The 19,097-nt window shown below is 43.4% G+C and overlaps 2 protein-coding genes across 4 annotated transcripts in view; one reads left to right on the top strand and one right to left on the bottom strand.

The window, feature by feature from the left end:
• The window catches only part of lrmda (leucine rich melanocyte differentiation associated), a 138,280-nt gene extending 126,104 nt beyond the window's left edge, over positions 1–12,176 (bottom strand). Inside the window, exons 1-3 of one of the 3 annotated variants that reach the window (XR_013121320.1) lie at positions 11,694–12,133; positions 11,220–11,423; positions 10,644–10,744 (exon numbers count right to left, since the gene is read on the bottom strand). Coding sequence is in view for 1 of the 3 variants with exons in the window: in XM_076974769.1 (XP_076830884.1) it covers positions 10,644–10,744; positions 11,220–11,258 (140 nt within the window). In the remaining 2 variants the exon portion in view is untranslated. Of the gene's footprint in view, positions 1–10,643; positions 10,745–11,219; positions 11,424–11,693 lie in introns of all 3 variants that reach the window. The other 2 variants (XR_013121319.1, XM_076974769.1) reach the window with 2 other exon arrangements.
• Positions 12,177–15,919: 3,743 nt separating this feature from the next.
• On the top strand, positions 15,920–18,828 carry znf503 (zinc finger protein 503). Its single transcript, XM_076974959.1, has 2 exons — positions 15,920–16,516; positions 16,890–18,828. Exons 1-2 carry the CDS (start codon positions 16,262–16,264, stop codon positions 18,306–18,308), a joined length of 1,674 nt encoding a protein of 557 aa, XP_076831074.1. The 5' UTR covers positions 15,920–16,261; the 3' UTR covers positions 18,309–18,828.
• The last annotated feature ends 269 nt before the right edge of the window (positions 18,829–19,097 follow it).

Here is a 19,097-nt window from a genome sequence, read left to right as displayed (position 1 = left end):
ATACAGACATATATTGGGGCATTTCGCCACTTGGGAACACGCAATTTTAAAAATGTATCTACGACACCACACTTGAGCATTGCTGTTTCTTTAAAGCAAACACACAAACAAAAACACACAACATATAAAAGGTGGGGGAATAAACAATACCAAAAAACCTGCCAAATTGATCAGAGCAATCTGAGGACCATATGAGCATGGTCATAATATTCTAATGAACACACTTGATTGACACCCCTCTACCCAAGACTCAGCCAACTCCCAGTTGCTATAAAAGTAGAAAGAATCAGGACTATTACAGAATTAATACAGGAGGCTAATTCAGGAGGCTAATACAGGAGGCTAATTCATTTCCTGGCTAATTTACTTCTGCTGTCTAGTCAGACTCAAGACTAGATATTGGTCAAGTGATATCAGTCTTGTGACTGTGCAGGGCGTATACAACATATCTGTATGGATGTATGGGCCTGAATGGACGAAAAACACAACAGCTCTGTGACTAAGAGATCTATTTTTAGCTTACTAACACAAGCTAATGTAGCTAGCGGTTCCCCAAGAACTTCAGAATAAGCAAAACCTAAACAAGCAACAAGAAACACTGTGGCTCAGTTACACTGTGGAAACTGAAAATCTATTTAAGAAACGCTGAGCATCATTATCTTCACTCGGCTAATATTTGGTGAACACTTGTCTGACTCTTGAGGAGACGTCGGTCATCCCTTCATGGCTTCTGGGTATTTCTTTCAGCACCTCCAGCTACCTCCCATTGGTTTTACAACTTCAAAACACACCTCATGAAAAAATCAGGAGTTATCTGACATGTGTCCCCCTACCCGGATGGCATGCCAACACCAAAGGCCAGCATTGATTTTCTGTAAAGCAGGGCCGGATTAGCCCCCTTTTGGGCTCAGCTGCCTCAACACGGCCTGAGGGGCTGCTATAAAACTAATAATTAATTTAAAGTGCCTGCCTGGGCTATGGAAGGATCCACACTCACAACACACAGCCAACTGGATGCGACCGTCTCACCACAGAAAAGCTCTCCGTTATTTATACGTTTGGCACGGTCGACGAACGCGGCGCACATGCGGCTACCTTATGAAGTCTTGCGCAAAGATGGGCAGCCTTAACTCGGAATGTGTCGTGACGTTATTTCGGGAGAAACATTTTACAATAAACCCTGTGATTCCCTCTTCTTCCAGCATGCTAAATAAACTCCCTGTAGGATTCACACAACAAGGCCCAATAAAGACCACATGTACGGCTCGCTCTGAATGACAGGCATACTAAAAGCAAATTAAGGGTGAGGAGAGGGTGCAGAACACAAGGCCACTGAGCAGGCAGCCTGACTCCCTCTGAAGACTGCCACTGTGCTTGAACCCAAACACAGGGTCAAAACACCTCATTCCCTGTCCTCAATGGGGAACAGGCTTTCAGCTTATGACAGCCTCAGCATACGCTTATCAGAGACAGAGCACAGTGACTCTACTGAAAGAGAGAGAGAGACAGCGCTGTCATGGACTCAGAGCACATCCAGTAGGAGTTCTGGGAAACGTGTTACTGAATATCTCTGTAAGTGTGTGTGCACAGAGACAGAAACAAGCAAATTTGCTTTTAATAAGGAAATCGGTTACCAGAGTCCAAATTCTGAGATGAGGACTAAGCTTGTGCTTGTAGAGCAGTCAGACTGCCATATGTCATCTACAGTCTACTACTGGAGAAGGCAGCTCGGGAGAAAGGGTCACATTCCATGACCAAGAAGCGGATGTGATGTGCGCCTCAGCCAGAATCTCCCCATCTCTGGGAAAGTCTACGGGACGTCTTAATGACATTAAGTCAACCATCACAAGACATCTTTGTAAAATCTTAATAAAAAGATCTAAAATGAGAACACGGGCGTTTTACAGAAAGAGTAATCTGTTTAGTTGCCCTTCAAACAGTGGGCTTGTTCCTTTTTTTAAATCCAAAGTCACATGCTACAAATTCCACCAGAAATGAAAAACGAACACCCTTCCAGCTGACAGTGTTATGTGTGACCTAGACACCAGACCCCCGATACGACACGCTAGGACAACGTTAAAAAGGACACTAGGTACTCACTGTACCATACAAGAGCATAACTAGGAGTATGAACTTCTCTCTAACCCCTGTGCAAACAGGAACAGACACTCCATGTAGCCAGTCTGTGAAATTCCCTCCTTTACTTTAGTGCCAGTGAGGCCCTCCTTCGGCAGGGGGCAGGTAAAGGGATTTCACCTGCAAGGCTTTCATCTTATTGACACACAAATGCTCCTCAGATCAGACGAATGCAGCCTGTGCAGGGGCAGCCCAGGCTGTCTGTCTGTGAAGAGCATGCTCACGAGAATATCCCAGTGCCTCTTCCTCCTCCTCCTCCTCCTCTTCCTCTTCCTCCAGTACCAGGTGTTTTGAAGCTTTTCCATTCGCCCTCAGTTCTAAGATGGGCTCTGAAGACCCTCTGGCCCAGACATGAAAAAAGCGACTATTCTCTCCAACACAAAAGCAGTGGTAGTGCCCAGGGGCAGCGAGCCTTAAACATCACCAAACGTCTGGACAACGAGGCACAGAGAAGTAAACAGGGTTGCTTACTGTACATACACACAATCTGTGCACGAGACACAACAAGATGTCCATCAGCAACATTATTCTTACTAGACAAACCAAACAAATGGGTGAAAATTTTTACTACCAAACAAACTAAGGAAATGAAAGAAATGTCACAGCAAAAAAACAAAAACTTTAAAAAGAAACAAACCTTGGGGATGTGAAGGGAGTTAATATTGACCGTTTAACACGAAAACACTTTAATACACAAAACAAAAACATAAAACTCTCAGTCTTGGCATGTACAAATGACCAACACTGAATGCGCTTGTTGGGGAAAACCCAAAACATTACATCATAGAACACTGTAAAGGACAGTATATGAAGATGGTGCTTTTAAGGACAGTGCAAGCAGTTGTGAGCTGTGGCTGTAAAAAGCCAGTGAGTGACTCTGAAATGTGCAGGGGAAATGTGTTGCAGCTGTGTTCAAAATCTGCAGCAGCTGTTTAAACCCTCCACAGTCTTCTGCACAGGGGGAAAAATGCACTCCTCTCTGGGCCAGAGTGCGTTTGCAAAGCAAGCAATTTGGGCAGTACCCTCTAGTTACTCAGTCCCCAGGTGGTGCACCACTGTCTCGCAGTCAAAACACTGAGGCCTGGCTGCTCCTTCTGGGCACCACTGATACTCAAAAACGTTACAGCAAATATTTTCTAATCACGAGTACTGTTTCGTGGCGTAAATTCCTAATGACAGGGTTCGGAGTGCGTTTTATGGTAGCGGCATAAATTCCCACAGCGTCAACATTTATCGTATTGCCGGGTAGAGAAATCGCCCCCCCCCCCCAAACTTCAAAACCCGGGGAAGGAGCTACAATCATCCTCTCCAGCCTTGGCACGATAAAGTCTGCGTGTCTGTCTTCACTTTTCAGAGCCGTCTCTCCAGGAGAAGCTGCGGGAGACAAAGTGTCATGAAGCGAGCGAACACTGAGGGCAACGCTGAGGGGAAACGCCTTTGTTCAGCTTCCAAAATGCTAACCTTTTTTTTTCCCTCCTCCTTCCCTTTGGGAAAAGTCCAGAAGAAGTTAACGAATGGCAGACCCTCTTTGCTTCAAAGTACTAATAAGTTCCATACCTCCCAGTTGCTTACATCATTAATCAGCGAGATGCCTTGGCGTGATAGGGGCCGTGAGCTGGACGGGTTCCACGGTCCGTGGAGAGGGAGGCGCACTCCCCTGGCACCGGTGACCTGGGCATGAGGCTCAGGGTTTCTTTTAGACTCAGAAACGAGCTCTCATGGCATAGTTCAGCCACGCATCAGTAAACCACAAACTCACACCACCACACACACACACACACACACACACACACACACACACACGTCACCTGGAAGTTAAACTTTTAACGTCGCTTGTTTTTATTTCGTTCGCGTGGCACAATTTGTGGATTGCACTCACGGCATTTTAAGAGGCATTTATAAACGAACATAAAGGAGAACCCAAATGGTTAGTGTAAATGTTCGTGTAAGACTGAGGAACTGTTTTCGCCCATCAGAGGAAAGGTGATGTACAAATAGTTTGTGTGTCTTCACATGTCAAACAGAGGAAGAGGCAAGTTCTGCCCTGCCATACCCCGCACAATCTGGTCAGGCTATAAAGATCCATCACTGGCTTTGTGCTCTGCTGCAGTGCTAAGGAAACATATTGTAGATTTTAAGAGCCTTTTTATTCAGCCAGACTGTGTACTAAAACTAATTGGATTTCTGTCAATGGAAAAAAAATATATATCCCTGGGAAGACTTTGAACTACATAACGCTGACGGTACAACAACCCATAAGAGACTAGACCCTTCCTCAATGCCAAATGCGAAGGAGGGAAATTAGACCAGTGGTCAACATAAAATATTAAAATAGCATGGTATTGAATTTTTTGAAAAATGATGTCAGATTCATTCATTAGGTCCAACAACAGTGTGAATTAAGCTATATTTAGTGGATGATAATTGAAATCATAGTTGTAGTCATTACCACCGACATGTTTCTAAATAATACCCTATAAATTTCTCCCCCATTTGGAGGGGCTCTCTGACAGCTGGCAGGGCTGAGAAACATAAAGCACAGAAACTATTATTCTCTCCTGTGTGTGACTGGCCTTCCTATTCTCTCTTCCTTAAAGCCAATAAAACGTCAGCTTTTATTCTACCCCTCTAAAGTGTTGGCTACATGTCAGCACTCCTCTCTAAAGCCCTGCCACAGAAAACTGAAGGCCTGTAAATCACTGTGTCACAGGCACACCATCAGTCATGGGATATACAATAAAAAAGGGACTGGCATCCATGCTTGATATATATTTAATTTGAACAAAAAGAGAACATAAAGATGTTTGGTACCGTTCGACACCAACAGCATAGGATGTACTGAGAGCAGAGAGTACAGTAGCTTTTGGAATGATATTTGGCTGATGGAAATGCTGACAGAGATTTAAAGATAATTCTTTTGCCATCGGGGTCTTTTGTTGCATTGTAACAATAAAACTGTGATTTATGCCACATTGTTGGAGGGAACTGTACCACAGAGATGGAGCAGGCAGGATAAGACCTGCCTCTCTGGAGCTCTATAAAACTATAAAAGCATACGTATACCAAGGATGTTTTTGCATCTGTCTGCTCAGAGTCTTATATCATGCTCAAAATGATATTCAGGAATTATTTGTTTTCCAGAATGTCAGTAGAAATAATAATTCATCCACTTCAAACCTTTAGCCTTATTACTTACGTTAGCCTAATATCCTGTTGTCTCATGTTTAGACATGCCACGTATGCAGGGCTCAGAAACTTAAAATCCTTTTTTCAAATGTAGCATTCACAAGTAGACACCAAACATTTACTAGTGTTATCATAATCAATCTCCACTTTGTATGTGAACTTGCCATAGGTTAGAGTCACTGTAGCGTATTTTAAACATAGCAACATAACAGTGATGAAATTCAATCCCTAAAACAAGACCTGCAGTCATTCCACCTTCACTATATCCAACATCACTGTGCACAATGTCTGTGTGAAAGGCTCCGAGATAACTGAAAAAGGTCTCACAGACATGGTATGATCATAAATGTGTGGTTAAAATCAGATGCTCTACAGTGCACAGATACCTGTGTTTCTACTCTGGTGGACCAGGCCAGAAACAGCCAGCGCCCAATGAAGACCACATTGCTGCAGTTTGGCAACAACATGTTTTATCAGATAAGAGATTGTAATCTTAACAAAACAGAGAGTGCATGACTTTATGAGAACTTTTCAAAAGTAATCTTGTGGGACTTGATGTGGGGATGTGTGTGAACCGCTACCTCCCTAAACTCATGGCTGTTGGCCACAAAGTCCAGCTTGGCACAGCGACACAAAAACTGTACACATCGACAAAACTTTAGGGAAATATTTAAACGGAGAGGTGATGAAATGCAGTAATAGTTATCAATGGATCACCAATGATGAAGAGAAACCACGAAGGTGACAAAATGAAAATACATCTAAAAGACGCGAGAAGACATCTGACAAAAACACAAAAAAAAGAGGATGACTTCCACAGGGAGAGATGAGCAGGTTAGCAGGTCTACAGACCACTGACAAGCTGAAACTTTACTTTATATAATAAAGAAATAGAGGACTCTCTTCCGTAAACACATGGAAACAGTAGTTCATTTCCAGTCATCTATCCCAACACGTACTGGCATTTTATTATTTATATTGCCCCTCAAGTTCTCATATACCTAGGTATACTTTCTCTAAACATAATTGGGTCCTATCTCAAAATGGCACAGAAGAATCTTTACAACCACAAACAAATTACATAAAACTTTCCATCATGCAGAGCAGCAAGTAGCAGACCTGTCCAGAGTCCCGCGTGTAAACCCGGTCCTCTGGATTCTTATTCTGTCCAGAGTCCTGCGTGTAAACCCGGTCCTCTGGATTCTTATTCTGTCCAGAGTCCCGCGTGTAAACCCAGTCCTCTGGATTCTTATTCTGTCCAGAGTCCCGCGTGTAAACCCAGTCCACTGGATTCTTATTCTGTCCAGAGTCCCGCGTGTAAACCCAGTCCTCTGGATTCTTATTCTGTCCAGAGTCCCGCGTGTAAACCCGGTCCTCTGGATTCTTATTCTGTCCAGAGTCCCGCGTGTAAACCCGGTCCTCTGGATTCTTATTCTGTCCAGAGTCCTGCGTGTAAACCCGGTCCTCTGGATTCTTATTCTGTCCAGAGTCCCGCGTGTAAACCCGGTCCTCTGGATTCTTATTCTGTCCAGAGAGTCCCGCGTGTAAACCCGGTCCTCTGGATTCTTATTCTCTCCACATCAGCTCATCACTCCATGACCAAATCTCATACTTGTCCTGATAAATTAAATGGGGTTTTATCATTGCATAGTTCATTTATAAAAGCAAATGGTGCAAATGAAAACGCATACATCTCATTCCCAGCAGAAGATGCTGTCTTATACGCTGCTTAGACTTAAAGAACGTTCCATATTTCCCCTACGCAAGACAGACAGTTGAGGCTGCCCCAAAATATTAAACCTAAATAAGCCTGATAGATCAGATATGGAAAATTCTCATTTCTGCACAAGCATTAATTTCCCCTCCCTCTCCGAGCTAAGTGATTTGAAGACTTCATTCCGACACCCGCCCCCCCCCCCCATCCCCGTCCTTTAACTGACATTTTATCTGCATGCTGGCATCGCTGCAGATTGAACACACCCGCAAGACAATGACAGCCCCTTCTCCAATTGTCACTTCTCATTTCAGCACAGAGTGATGCCTCTTACTGGCTGATGCCAATAATAGCCCCATCAAATGGGAGACTCCACCTAGCTCTGATGCAGAAGGAGCACTTCATGTCACCGACTCTCATTTGTCAATTAACAGGAGCCTTCTGGTGTTGACGTGCGAGGGCTTGAAAGATAGAGTCTCCCCCATGACGAATGAGGACAGACAGCTGAGGAGAGTATGAGCCGCGCAGGAAGACTGTGTGCTATAGATATGAATATGAAACGGCACCGCTGACAGACCACGCACAGTTATACTCCACACCTCAGCGTATCCAGGCACCTCATTTTGTCTCCGTGTTCTGTTTTCATCAGACTACTTGCGTCTCATTGTGATGGGTAACGGACATGTAAAGGCACTACGATTTTGAAAAATGCACCATAGCACACTTGGTTAGTAACTGAAATATACAAAGTGGTGTTAATGCAGATATACACATAAGTGGACATACAATGTCTAAAGCTCGGCTTAATATAAAACATTCTACACCACAAGATTAAAAACAAGCACCTTTCGATTTCAACCATAGACTTTACTCATATGCTACCTGTGTAAAGTCCATCTCTGAACATTATGTTTTTAACATTATGAGGATTGTGACACTAAAATAACACAAAATTCATCAAAATGATCCCCCAAGCAGGAATGGCTTACGCCTGACCAGGCAAATACACTCAGTCATCTGTGATGTCAGAGCGGCCCCTGTGACCGAGTGGCACTGGTGTAAGAGGATCACGGCCAGCTAGTTTCACAGGTGCAGGCTGTTTGCAGTTCACCTGGAGAGTGCTCAACAAGACAATAAGATCTTCCCCCTCCTTCTGCATTGAGTGACCTACAGCGCTGTGCATGTCCATAAACAAATGGGACACTCTGACAACAATTCACGACTAGACTGTGTGTATACGACAGCTTGCCCCTGAACCCCACCCAGGGATTAACTGTTGAGCCAATCATCTGCCACCACCTCTCGCTGGTGTTCTGGACAGGTTCTGTTTTGCCAGCACTGTTGTTTATGTTAACCCCTGATATAACGGCACCATTTCACATGCATGTTAACAGGAACACGGTGCCGTTTCCCCCAGCACGCACATGAACAGTGATGTGTACACTCTCATTACTTTACCTGAGGCTTTGCTTTTTACACAGACTTTAATTCTGAGATTCTATTTAAAAGGATTACCTTTAAACAAAAAAAATCTTTATTTATTTAAGAAAAAGTCATTTGGCCTAGATTGATCCAGAAATCCACCTTTAAATTGTATTTGGCCATTGCAACAACAAAGCCACCTAAGCACTTGAGCGTTTTTTCTCTCACATTTGTCAGATAAGTGCTAGAAAGCATGCCGTCCTATTCCAGGTTTACTCTGAGGAGCATGTCTGCATCAGGGAGAAGCCATCAAGGGCACAAATCTTTAGAATAATAGAGAACTGATATCTGCGGCCTGTCCAAGACACTCTTCTGTTCCTGAAAGACTTTCATGATCAGACATTGGTTCGACATTTAAGTCAAAATGGAATAATGGCTAAGGAACAAGACCCACAACTGCTTGCGTTCTCTGCTCAGGTTGCCTGCTTGCTGCATTTCACGTCATGCATTGAGGTGTGTGTGCTTCAGCTCATAACACAGTGTTCAGCGATGCACTCGCACCATTCTCACCACGCATGGTTTGGCAAAAACACCGGCATTGGCAGCAAACTACCATGCAGTTAGCAAAAGCTTGAATTTTTAAAAGAACAGGATGCAACAGCACAACGTGAAGAGGGCTAGCGTTCTGGACACGAATCCCACACAGGTCAGTGCTACCTAAATAATTAATGTGCCGTGTGCTCTTATATCGTCCGACCTGCAGAACCATCGGGAACTTCGCATTTTGCCACAAAGCTCACATTTGTTTGCCTTAACTTAAACCGCTTATATGTCATCATCATATAATAACATTGACCAATCATCTAGCTAATGAAGTGGAGTTCTATGGGCACACACTGTGTCCAAAGTGCACTATATAAAATAAATCTATCTTGTGCATTAAACGTGCATGCATCTAGAATTTTAAGTAAATGAAAAAGTAAATAGATTTTACCCAATGCGGCTAAGCCACTCAAACGGCTCATTAGGAATATTAATGCACAGATAAGCACACATTTTTGCGTGACACACTGAAGCAGCCCAGGATTTAGCAATTATTAATCTGACAGTCTAGAGCGCAAGGCGAATCAATTAAACGAAAGAATCCACATTTCCAGCACAGATAACTGCCTGAAGACGACAATTTTCACATGACAAAGAGAGACCCATTCAGGGTCCTTCAAGGCCTGACAGGTCAAGAAAAGAGGTCTGAAACAAAAGCACCTTATAACCATCATCTCTCCTCTTTTAGATGTCAGATCAACTTTGCTAGTCCTGCCGGAGAAATGGCATCCCCCTCACCGGCTGCCACAAGGTGCTTCTTCATGTCCTATCAAAGGAATCTTTTATTCTATTTGCTCAGCATTAACATGTCACATTTATTGATCAGAAGTTTCATACCAGCACGCCATGGCGCTTCAGGGCCCTTTATGTGTCTCGATGACATTACAAACCACATAACGCACATCATGCAGATATTGGATTGCACTTAATGCAGATTTGTGTTCATGGCAGATACATCTAATGTCTCACGTCACGTGATGGTGCTGTAAATACTTTTTAAGTATTACCTCTGATAACAAGAGGCTTCGAGTTAGGAGTACTTTTAACCACTTTGGTTTGTTTGTTTGTTTAAATTATTGATCCATGTTTTGGAGAGGGTCTTTTAAATCATACAAGACATTCACTTTCAAGAGAGAAAGGATCAAAAGAACGGAAGTAAATTAGATTTAGATTAAAGTGCATTCCACATACTTGATGTGTTGTAAGATTACACAGGTATACATTTGTTGTGACAGCAATTTCAAAAGCAGTGCAATGAAAGCATATTTCCAAAGGGTTCCCCACAGATGTGATGTAATGGCAGGGCAAAAGAAGAAGTAGAAAAAGAAGTTGAGTATATTGCAGAGAACTTGGAAAGCTCAGCCAGTAAAGAACAATGCCGAGGGCCCTAATTATGTTCAAAGAATCGCTGCGTTCAGGCAGTAACAGAGCAAACTCCACAGCTAAACATCTGTATCCAAGTGCAGGGATGACAAATGGTGTGATTTTCATGATTGTGTTCCATTTTTAACCTCATTAGATCACCATGAATAATCTCCTCTTTAATGCATCTTTTCGTGCGTAGGCATTATTGACATCTTACCTCAGTCGGTTGAAGCTGAGATCTAGTCGTCTTGCAAAGCTCCCGTATTTAGCTGCAAGAAAATCTGGAATGACCTCACAATCATGTCCAATATAGGACACCTTAAATTCAGAAGTTCAGAAACAGAAACAAAATAGGGGAGGGGGGGAGAGAGAGAGAGAGAGAGAGAGAGAGAGAGAGAGAGATTTATATGTGGTGTATAATCAGCTGTAAAGGTTGGGTCTTCCACTACTTTACCAAAACTGTCAACACGTGACAACACGTTTACTGCAATCCACCTTCAGGTAACGATGGACGTGGAAACTTGCATCTGAATGCAACAATATTACTCTTGGCTCTTATGATTGAAACTACAGTGTTGGATGCAAAAGGCCTAAAGCTGCTTCCTTTGGAAGTGGGAGACTAGGCGGCAGTCTCGTGACAGTAGTCTCGCGCCTGCTTTTAAATCTCGCGCCTGATGTGACGTCGCGGAGCAGGCTACGTTACAGCAGTGAGAACAGCTGGTGCGAACACTCCGATCCTAAAACCCTCCAGCGGGTAAACGTGTGTGAGTGCCGAGGGTTTCAGCCCACGTACCTGAGATCCGTTTACAACCACTGACTCGCTGAGCGCCATTCCACGTGACAGGTCACAGGAAGTTCAAATATCACAGGCGGAATGGCCAGAATCCTTAGCTTTGTCTCTTAATAATGTCTCTGCTTTGGGCTTTCTGATTCAAACTCAGCTTTTCAGCGACCAACGTTTCTAATTTCCCTCTTCCGCGTGCTGAAGTCAGCTGATCTGAGAAGGAAGCACGCGCCACTGTTAAATCCCCGAGCTCGTGCAGAGTGCACGTGTCAAGGAAACAGTAAGGTTCGGTTCTCCTTAACATACTGAAACTACTACTCGAACTCGTCAATTAACCCAAAACAAGTAAGAAAGTAATAAATACTTTTCATATGAAAATGTGACTCTTTTAAATCTTCCTGTGTTGACCAGTCTCAATATCGCAGTATCCCGAACATTATTATTATTATTAAGGGTGTGACCTGTTTAAAAGTCTATTTTTACCTGTGCGAAAGTATGTAAATCGCCTCTTTCCTTCAGGCGTATGGCACCTGACAAACTAGCTGTATGGCTTAGATTTTTAAAAGAAAAAAATCTGAAAAAAAGCCTGAATGTGCGATTAAAGACTGAATCTTTCCTTATTAATATCCTAACGTTTGTGGCCTTCATTTTGGGAGGTAATTATACCGATGCTCCTGGCCTAATACTCATCACGTAGCCTAAGACTTTCTCTAGGGTGCTTTTATTTAGGTGCAACCCCAGTTAACAGACATCTTTGTGACTCAGACGTAAAACTTAGATCTTAGCATTAACAACAGCGTTGCCCGTTTGGTTTACATTTGCGTTGGTATTAGTTTAGTCTGTTGTGTTAAACTGAAGGTAAGAAACCCTAGCGTTAGTATTTCCAGCACCCGCCTGCAGCGTGGGTGAGCGCGCGCGCGCTGCCGCCCCGTCACGCGCTGCCGCCGCGTCACGGGGATCCTCCCAGATGCGGAAGTTCAGGAGACGCGCACACAGGAGAAATGAGCGAAGTCCGTGGGCTTGTAGTGCAGCATAAACCACCGCAAATATATTAATATATGGCCAAGACGACACTGGAACGACGATTTCTAAGTAGATATTAAAACTAAACACACGGACGTTTATGAAATGCTACTTTTTGTTACCTCTTTTTTACATTCGGAGTGCTTTAGCCTGTAATGTCAGGTAAAGTGGTTCGCTGCGATCTCTCGCTGATATTTAACCCTGTATTTCTGTATGATGCATGATATAAGTACATTACTGTAATGAGTTTCATTTGATTTTATTATTCTGCGAAAGTGAACGGGAGGCGCCTCACTAACTTAGAACTCGCTCGCAAATTCTAAAAACCTATTTACTATTTTCACATCAGTGATTTGAATAACGTTTTATTGGGATTATTTCAATTAACCATATAAAACGCAGTATTTCCTTTAATTTACTAAGTAATTAAATATAGAAGGAAAATGTGCGATGTTTATGCTGGCGTATATTCGCGTATATATACTTCTACGCCTTGTTGTTTTACATTACTATAGTAGCCTGCACGGTTTTATCCTCTACGTGTGTATGAAATGTACTTCTGGGTTTCTACATTTAATTTCTCGTGATATGTACTCATGTGCTTCTAAAACTTAACCTGTATTCTCTATTCCGTGGCGTACAGTCCACTTACGCGTGGAGAAGATCGGCGTTGCGAAAACATATTTTTAAATAGAGAGAGTGATTCATAAACATGCCATTGATATGAAATATATGGAAACATTTTAAAACTTTCTATTTAAATATCGTGAATTATGGCCTTGAAAAATGTGTTCCCATTTAAGGGTAATACCGAGTATTTGGTGTCTGGTTCAGAAGCCCATTCGTCATGCAGACAATAAAGAGTTTTTCCCTGACGCTGGAAATTTATGGATGACCTTCTCTGCCCTAATAACTCACGCATTGTGTCACGTACTGACAGGCCCTGCAGAAAACAGCAACCCTGTTATCAATCACACATCTTTGCATACTGAGCTACGATTTTCTGTTCAGCCATACTTTAAATGCGAAAGACAACTAGAAGGGTCGTACCCGCTCAGTGTTTCCTATGCTGGACGATTGGCTTTAAACATTATATTGTTTGTAGCTTACATAATGTGTTTCTGCAACTACTTTAAACAAATGTGCTCAATGTTCTTAATTAACTTAGAAACGAAAGGGACGCAACCACATGATGTTTCGGAATTTATTTTAGGGTTGAATTAGTTGTGCTCCCTGTAGTTCTGTAGCAAAATCCCTTTAAAATTTATGGATGGTGTCTTAACTTTATACGTGTGGGGTAAATACATTGCGTATATGTAAAGATGCCTATAACCATAAAATATACTTATCACTTCTAAATTAGATTAAAAAACACGCAACATTGTATTTGTATTTATTGTTGCGCTTTAAAATAAAGTCTGGTTGATAGTTGGTCCAATTAAAAGTGTTAATTGTTTCAGTTCCTAATTATTACACTTGGAAATGCAGACAAAAAAGTTTAAAAGATAGTAGGTCTAATTAGATGTGTCTGAATATCATAGTTCCTTATAAGTTTGCCAGTGCAGCGTTGTTGAAGTTAACAACTTAGTTTTAAGGTTCAAAGCAAAGCGACAAAAAGCAACTTTGTATAACTTATATAACTTGTGCACATTATTTAACACCAAATCAAAAGACAAAGAAGAAGAACGGTAAAGGGAAGTTACTGTCGCTCTTGGCTTAGAAGGGTTTGCTCGTGTTTTTTAAATAGATAAAATACTACACCCCATGACTGTCCACTCCAGGTTTTCTTGCTCTCCGAGATGACCTGTCAAGCGGATTACCGCAGAAGGAGATTAATGGAGGAGGCGGGTTGCAATAATAATCGTTTTGTTTGATGTGACAACTTTGATAGGCGTTGATTTACTTACAAACTGATAGGCTTTTAATTGAGCGCCTCCATCCAGTGTGAGATGAAAGGCGAGGCGCATTGAAACGCTGCCCGCCTGCCCCGGAGCTTCTATACTGATTAGCCGTCTCAGCGGTGAATAGTTCAAGGCATTTTAAACTTCTTTTCTAAAATGTCTGACAGAGCATTTCTCTTTCTTTCATACATTTTCTTATTCTCATTTTATATAAATATTATTTGGGTGCAAAATAAAAAATGTTTCCATAAATATAAGCCTGTCTGGACCTTTTTTTTGTGTTGTTGTTGTTATATGCTATCAGTAACCGCAGATGTGGGAAATGAAAAGCGCACAAGTTCAGATTCAGATACGCGTTTGAATTTCAAAGATGTAATCTTCCGGAAAACACAAGGCTCGTGAAACAGTATAGAGCAAATCTTAAAAATACAGCAAAAGTGCGTCCGACCTGGTTTTGTACTTATGTTTGGCCTTAGAAGGGCCTAGTAGCTACTGTTGAAATCCTGACTCAAGAACACCAGAATTTTAGAGCAAATCTCATTTATTCCAGGACAAGTTACACGTTGAAAATTTCAGAAAATGAAGAGGTACTCGATCACCGGAGAAACAGACGCAGTGACTATTATAAGTTATTTTAAAGTTTATTAGAATTAGCCAAGTACATTCGAGAAGTCATGTCCTGTTCCACTGGAAAAAAATCTCTCTTCACTTAACACATCTTTATTCGGGTGGCTCATGCACAAATAAAACAGCAGTATGCATCGTGTAGATTATAACTATGTTAAAAAAAATTAATTACTTTCAAGAAAAAACACGCAAAAAGACTTATGACCCACGAATACTTACTACAGTCCAAGAAGAAGTAAACATGACCGCAGCAAATTTCCTTGTTTCCATATCTGGGCGTCTTACATTAATACATTTCCATACTGAATAAAAAAAGAAGTGCTAAGCGACTCATATTAACTGTCTCTGTACCAAGGTGTTTTTATATTTGCCCTTTTCCGAGTCACCCGCGGCTTGTAATCAGCTACAAGAGCTGACATAAATCAAGAGCAGGATTGACAGCGACTGACAAATAACTGATTGATTGCGGTCGAGGAGAATTGACAGTTGACGGAGGGGTGGAGATAGAAATATAAGGGCGGTGTATATTATACTGAAAACATGTGACATTCACATCCCTCTATCACTGCATTGGTCTGCCCCTGTCAACGCGTGTCTGATTGGGGAATTCAAACGCCACAAGTTGATCTTCTGTTTGCGTCCCCCACTTGTTCTCAAACGAAAGTAGCAGCCAACAGTAAAAAAATAAATATAGTAGGATTCAGTGTCATAGCGCATTTACAACCTTAAAAACCAATAACAGTCACAATGTTATGTAAAAACAAACGATAAAAAGCACTATATTCATAAAGGTTTGTCATTAAAATGATGAAACTTACAGTATGTAGCTCACTTCCTGAAAACGTGCCTATGGTTGGGTTTCTGTGGCTGCAGCTGGTATACTGGAAGATGTAACACAGGCTACAAGAAGACGCATAACTTTCCAATCTGCCTTAACCCAACCGGGCACAGAGACGCAAGGGCTCACATAGTCTACTTTATAGGAACTAACATAGTCTACTTTATAGGAACGAACATAGTCTACTTTATAGGAACTAACATAGTCTACTTTATAAGAAGCCACGGCGCGAACGAGAAGCAACACATTTAGCACAATCTCCTCCCCCAAGCTGTCAAAACAGAGGCGCTTAGAGAAAGGAGAACGTCACATCCCCTTGACCCTCCAATCACCTCGGGGTCCCATTTGATTGGAAGGCGGCAAAGGCTTTAATCTCGGACTAATTCAGCTGCTTTTGAAGTGAACATTTCAGGCAGTTCCAGGGTTGGGAGGACTAGCGCGCGGACCTGCACGAGGAGACAGAGCGCGCGATGCCTGTGGTGCCAGACGCAGCTCCGGATTCGCGATAGCCTCGCGCTCTTGCTCCTGCCTTACGCTATAACCGCACGGATTACACACGATCTGTCTTTTATTTTCCGACCGTTTTAAAAGAAGACTATTTCGAAGTAATTATTAATGCATCAGATGAATGAAATACCTACAAAATAAAGGAGAATTGGGTCATGATCACAGCGCCCTCCGCTTCTGCTCTAAGAAATAGCGATACTAATCCAGCCTGGGGGAGCACCAAGTCTCGGAATAACAGCAGCGCGAGCGTCAACGAGCCGTTCCTGCATCCCGTCCCTCCGTCGGACCCTGCACGGCAAGCCAAGCGACTCCCCATCAAGGTTCTGAAAATGCTCACGGCACGTACTGGACACATTTTGCACCCAGAATACCTTCAACCCTTACCGTCTACTCCGGTTAGCCCGATCGAGGTAAGACACGTTTATTACTGCGTATTTTATATTTTAAATCCACATTGTCGGTTTTTACGAAAATGACGGAGGAAATAAACTATGGGGAAATAAACGGTACGTAACCTATTACACGTATGGAAAAACATTAAGCTGGAGGGAAATTTGGTCTATTGCGATTTAGTGTCGGAGTGGATTGGGTTGGGAATGTCTTCAAGGTGCAGCACGTTTACCATTACACACGGCTCTTACGCACGTCGTGCAAAAAACGAGTGCAGTAGACGTGTGTTAAACTGTTACATGTCTTATGGTGTTATATATTTGGTAACACCAGTGTGTAGTTCCGTTCTGGTGTGTATTTCGATATTTAAGTGTGTTTTGTCTGTTCTCGCAGCTAGACGCCAAGAAAAGTCCTCTGGCGCTTCTTGCGCAAACATGTTCTCAGATCGGTAAACCGGACCCGCCGCCCTCCTCCAAGCTCTCCTCCGTTACATCGAATGGATCTAACGAGAAGGAGTCCAAATCCGGTCCTTTAAAACTGAGTGACATCGGCGTGGAAGACAAATCCAGCTTCAAACCTTACTCCAAACCAGCAGATAAGAAGGACTCGTCCTCGGGGGTTCCGAGTGGGGAGAAGTCTGGTTTCCGTGTGCCTAGCGCCACCTGCCAGCCGTTTACGCCCAGGACCGGCAGCCCGAACTCCAGCACGTCTGCTTCCCCAATGCCATCGGATAAAGGAGAGAGAGAGGAGAAGAAAGAGTCTGATTGTAATAAGAGTTGTACCACGGATGGACCCGGACCTACCAGTGTCAGCCACAGCAGGATAAGTGTCAGCTGTGCTGGAATTAACGTGGAGGTCAACCAGCACCAGGAGACCACGTCGGGATCAAAGCCCACCACGTCGGAACCGTCGTCCGTTACCTCCGTTTCCTCCGCATCCGTTCTCGGGTCAGGACTTGTAGCTCCCGTTTCGCCGTACAAACCGGGACAGACGGTTTTTCCTCTTCCACCGGCCGGTATGTCGTACCCTGGAGGGTTAGCGGGGGCCTACGCGGGTTACCCGCAGCACTTCCTCCCCCACGGCGGGAGCCTGGTCAACGCGCAGCTCGCTAGTTCGCTGGGCTGCAGTAAAGCCGGGTCCAGTCCCCTAGCCGGGGCGTCCCCCCCGTCCATCATGTCGGCGAGCCTGTGCAGGGACCCGTACTGCTTGAGTTACCACTGTGCCAGTCACCTGGCAGGCGGTGCCACCTGCACGCACGACTCGGCGGCCGCAGTGGCCGCCAGCGCCTTGAAGTCCGGATACCCGCTCATGTACCCGACCCACCCGCTACACGGGGTCCACTCCACGCCGCCGTCGTTCGGCGGACACCCCCTGTACCCGTACGGCTTCATGCTCCCCAACGACCCCCTGCCGCACGTCTGCAACTGGGTTTCGGCTAATGGACCTTGCGACAAGCGTTTCTCGTCGTCCGAAGAACTGCTTAACCACCTGCGGACGCACACGGCGTTCACCGGTGCCGACAAGTTAATATCGGGTTACCCGGGTTCGTCGTCGCTCGCCAGCGCCGCGGCCGCCATGGCGTGTCACATGCACATGCCGCCGTCGGGGGCCCCCGGGAGCCCCGGGACACTGGCCCTCAGGGGCCCGCACCACGCGCTGGGACTCAGCAGCCGGTACCACCCCTACTCAAAGAGCCCGTTACCGACCCCCGGGGCTCCGGTGCCCGTCCCCGCCGCCACCGGGCCCTATTACTCCCCCTATGCACTGTACGGCCAGAGACTCACCACAGCATCCGCGCTCGGATACCAGTGAAACAGACTCCCACATTTATAGAGTATAAAGATTCAAATATAAAGACTTTTATATCAACGCACCACTGAAGGACTGGTTCCGTGGACTCGCTGTATTTATTTATGTCGGCTTAAAGCGGACAATAATACAATGGAAAAATATTCGAGCAACTCAAAAAGTGCATTACGTTTAAACCCAGTAGGTGAAGTGAAACACATGTTATAATACTAATAAAATAGGGTTCTTCAGTTCGACGTTGATTTGAAATTGCTATGATTGTATTGTACGTTCTTATTTAATGTCTCATTGAAAAGAAAATAATTTACATGCATGTTCGTTTTTTAAAATCCCAAATTGTCCACATAATTTTAAATTGCCGTTATTTTTCAGGTGTATACCATGGAGAGAGAATTGGTATTTTTTTGTATGTATTCTGGAAAAATAAGAAACGATTCTGTTCCATATTTGTGGCGTCAGTATTCTTTAACTAAATCACCAAAAGGGCAGAAGAGGTTATTTGAATTTAGGGGTATTTGTAAGATGCGGAGTGAAAATACAAATATTCCTATGAATACATTAACATCCCCATTAATATTATCATGCACAACTGAACTAAATAATTTAATATAAAACAAGCAAATGGATGCCAAATAGGCGGAAAAGCTTTTAAAAACTTTGATAGGTCGAAATTTAACAGCATTTTTAAAGTAATAATTTTACACCCTGGTTTTTATAAACGACTGAATATTTCTGACTTTTAATTCAATTACTTTGTTATTTTAAACAATTATAATACTATTCAAACAGACT

Source organism: Brachyhypopomus gauderio, chromosome 15 (genome assembly GCF_052324685.1).
Source record: "Brachyhypopomus gauderio isolate BG-103 chromosome 15, BGAUD_0.2, whole genome shotgun sequence".
In the NCBI taxonomy this organism is placed as follows: Eukaryota; Metazoa; Chordata; class Actinopteri; order Gymnotiformes; family Hypopomidae; genus Brachyhypopomus; species Brachyhypopomus gauderio.
Note: the sequence above shows the minus strand (reverse complement) of the source record. Positions and strands in the feature narration are given on the sequence as shown.